The following is a 2,622-nucleotide window of genomic DNA, read 5'->3' as shown; positions in this document are numbered from 1 at the left end:
GCCCCGCGCCGCCGCCGCGAGCATGGTGAAGGAGGAGTGCAAAGCGCTGCTGGACGCGCTCAACAAGGTGACCGCCTGCTACCGGCACATGGTGCTGACCATCGGCGGCACCTCGGACTCCCAGAACCTGCGGGAGGAGCTGAAGAAAACCCGGCAGAAAGCCCAGGAGCTGGCGGTGGCCAACAGGAACAAGCTCACCACGGTCCTGAAGGACAAAACCGTGAGTAAGGAAGATAAAGCCGAGTTCGAGAGGCTATGGGTGATTTTCTCCACGTGCCTAGAGATCCTGGAGATCGACATGAGGAGAGCCCTGGAGCTGGGCCACGAGTTCCCGCTGAACGTCCCCAAAAAGCACCTGATCCAGACAGGCATGAGCGGGGGAACCTCCGGCGTGGCGGCCAGGGCGATGAGCGTGCAGAACATGAAATACGAGGCTGAGCACAACATAGACGTGGTGGATTTGAAAGACCTGGAGAACGAAATCAACCAGGTAGGAGAGATGATGTACGAGATGGAAATGAAGGTCAATGTCCCCCAGTGGACAGTGGAGGCTAAGCAAGACCCAGGGGCTGAACTAAAATCCACCATCAGCGTGGGCGCCTCTTCTATTGGCATGATCTCTGTGGAGGAAAATAAATCCTTCTGCGATATCAGCAAAGTTCTGGCAGGGATTATTTTCTCCGCTGTGCTCATTATTGCTATTGTCCTGGCAGTGTGTGTGGTTAAACTCTCTTAGGGTGGTGCAGGCTCTGGCAAGAGCAAACCCCCTCCCGGCTGTCTCGGAGTGTGTCACGCCTCACCTTTCATTCCAAAACGGGTCACTTCGATGAGCTGAAAATGTAAACCTAGCACTTGAAAAAAAAAAAAACCACAAAGCAAAAACTTTTGCCTCTCCATATCCGAAAATGCAGGATTTGTTTCTTGCTGTTTGAAGAGATGTGAATCAGCCTGCGGAACGGGATGTCTTCGACTGCTGGACTAGCAACGGTTAATGATGAAGTATCAGGGTATTATCACTACTGGCTATAAGAGGGATTTGGATGCTATTAATAGATCACTACTCTCAGAAGCCTGTATTTTTTGTTCTTGAACAGGCTCTGGAGTTTGCTGTGGTCACTGTTTACAGCATTTGGGAGTAACACAAATTTGGAAGCTAACACGGGTGTTTGGTCCAACAAGGTGAATTTTTGTTTCATCAAATACACAAAATATTCCATGGAGGAAAGGAGGAGCGATGGAAACCCCGATAAAAGTGTAAACAACCTCTTATTTCAGCTAACTTAATGGCTGGGGAGGTGTGGAGGAGAATGGAGAAAAGCAATGTTTGATACCAAATCCTGTTTGTTGATTTGGACTGGAGCGTACAGAACCCACTTGCATGGGTTGGCACAGCATATGCGAATGACTAATGGCTTTCCAAATCCAGAGGGAAAAAAGGGGGACCTGCATATTCAGAAAAATACTAGCAAGCCTCTTGGCTCTCACCCACATTTACCACAATTTTGCCTTCCCCTGCAGAAAGGCTTATTCTTGTCCCTGGTTCAAATTTTTGTGTAGAAGCAAACAGTTTGCACTTCACAACTAACTACAAAAATAGGGGCAGTGAATATACCCACAGCAGAAGCAGTAATGTTTGAAAATAGCTTTTGGCAAACAAAAATGATACCGAGTTAAAGCAAACCTTTCTAATAATCAAAAAAGAGAGCCCTCTCACGTGGACAGGCAGGGATTGATGTCTGTGTATGTAACAGTCACGTTTCTGCAAGCTCCTCAATTCTCTGCAGAAATCCAGACAAAGTGAAAAACGTGTCTCAGTTTCATGTCTCATTTACATCTGATTAATCACTTGGGAAGCCTGTAGGATTGGGGATCGGTCCAGTTTGACACACTGCAATTTTGGGAGATACGGAGCAGCACAACACTTTGCAGTGCTTCACTATAAAACTGTCATCTTTTAATAAAACTGGGGGGACAGACACTAGCTTTGCAGAGAAGCTGCACAGTGTTTTGTAAAAGGATCTATGTATGTTGGCATTTATTACCTAACTTACGGAAGTACCTTCTGTTACTGTGAGCACGCACTGCCCGGTCAAGAATGCTTGGTACATACTTTGTAGTGCCATAGGTTTTTGAGGCATTCCACGGGCAAACAGAAAGACCCTGTAATACTGCTTTTTTAATGGATTACTGGTATTCTGCATTGATTATTATGGACACATTATCAAAAAGTAACAATCGGACATGTTTTGTGAAGTAACTAGACAATAGTCTTCATGCTTGTTAAAGAAAACCATGTTGATAATGTAATTAGCTCATAAACAGCTAATATTTTTGAGTTAAGAGCTAAGCATATTTGAAAAAGTGCAGCAAACAGTTTGTTCTTTAAAACTTAAGAGAACTGGATTTGGGGAGAAAAAATGTGGGACAAATTTGAATTTGGTCATTCGTGGGTGAGAAAAAAATGTAGATGAGGAAAAATAGTAAGCGGAGGCCTGAGGAAAAAGCTGTAGACTTTCATTAGGTTGAAGGATAACATGAGTTCTGCATGTTGATCCAGTCTAGCTCCATTCTTGTGGGAATTCGCAGTTTCCAAAGATGACTCTTATTCCTTTCTCTTGTATT

The 2,622-nt window shown here is 44.9% G+C and overlaps 1 protein-coding gene across 1 annotated transcript; it reads left to right on the top strand.

Moving 5' to 3' along the window:
- Window positions 1-22: 22 nt before the first annotated feature.
- Window positions 23-736, top strand: RGS9BP (regulator of G protein signaling 9 binding protein). The gene has a single exon (XM_010159608.1). The coding sequence runs from the start codon at window positions 23-25 to the stop codon at window positions 734-736; it is 714 nt and encodes a 237-aa protein (XP_010157910.1).
- The last annotated feature ends 1,886 nt before the right edge of the window (window positions 737-2,622 follow it).

The sequence above is a fragment of the Eurypyga helias genome, unplaced genomic scaffold (genome assembly GCF_000690775.1).
Source record: "Eurypyga helias isolate BGI_N326 unplaced genomic scaffold, ASM69077v1 scaffold6179, whole genome shotgun sequence".
In the NCBI taxonomy this organism is placed as follows: domain Eukaryota; kingdom Metazoa; phylum Chordata; class Aves; order Eurypygiformes; family Eurypygidae; genus Eurypyga; species Eurypyga helias.
This window is presented reverse-complemented; position numbering and strand designations above follow the sequence as displayed.

What these genes read in the sequence shown, in the direction of transcription:
- RGS9BP (XM_010159608.1), top strand. Translation starts at nt 23, where the DNA reads ATGGTGAAGGAGGAGTGCAAAGCGCTGCTGGACGCGCTCAACAAGGTG.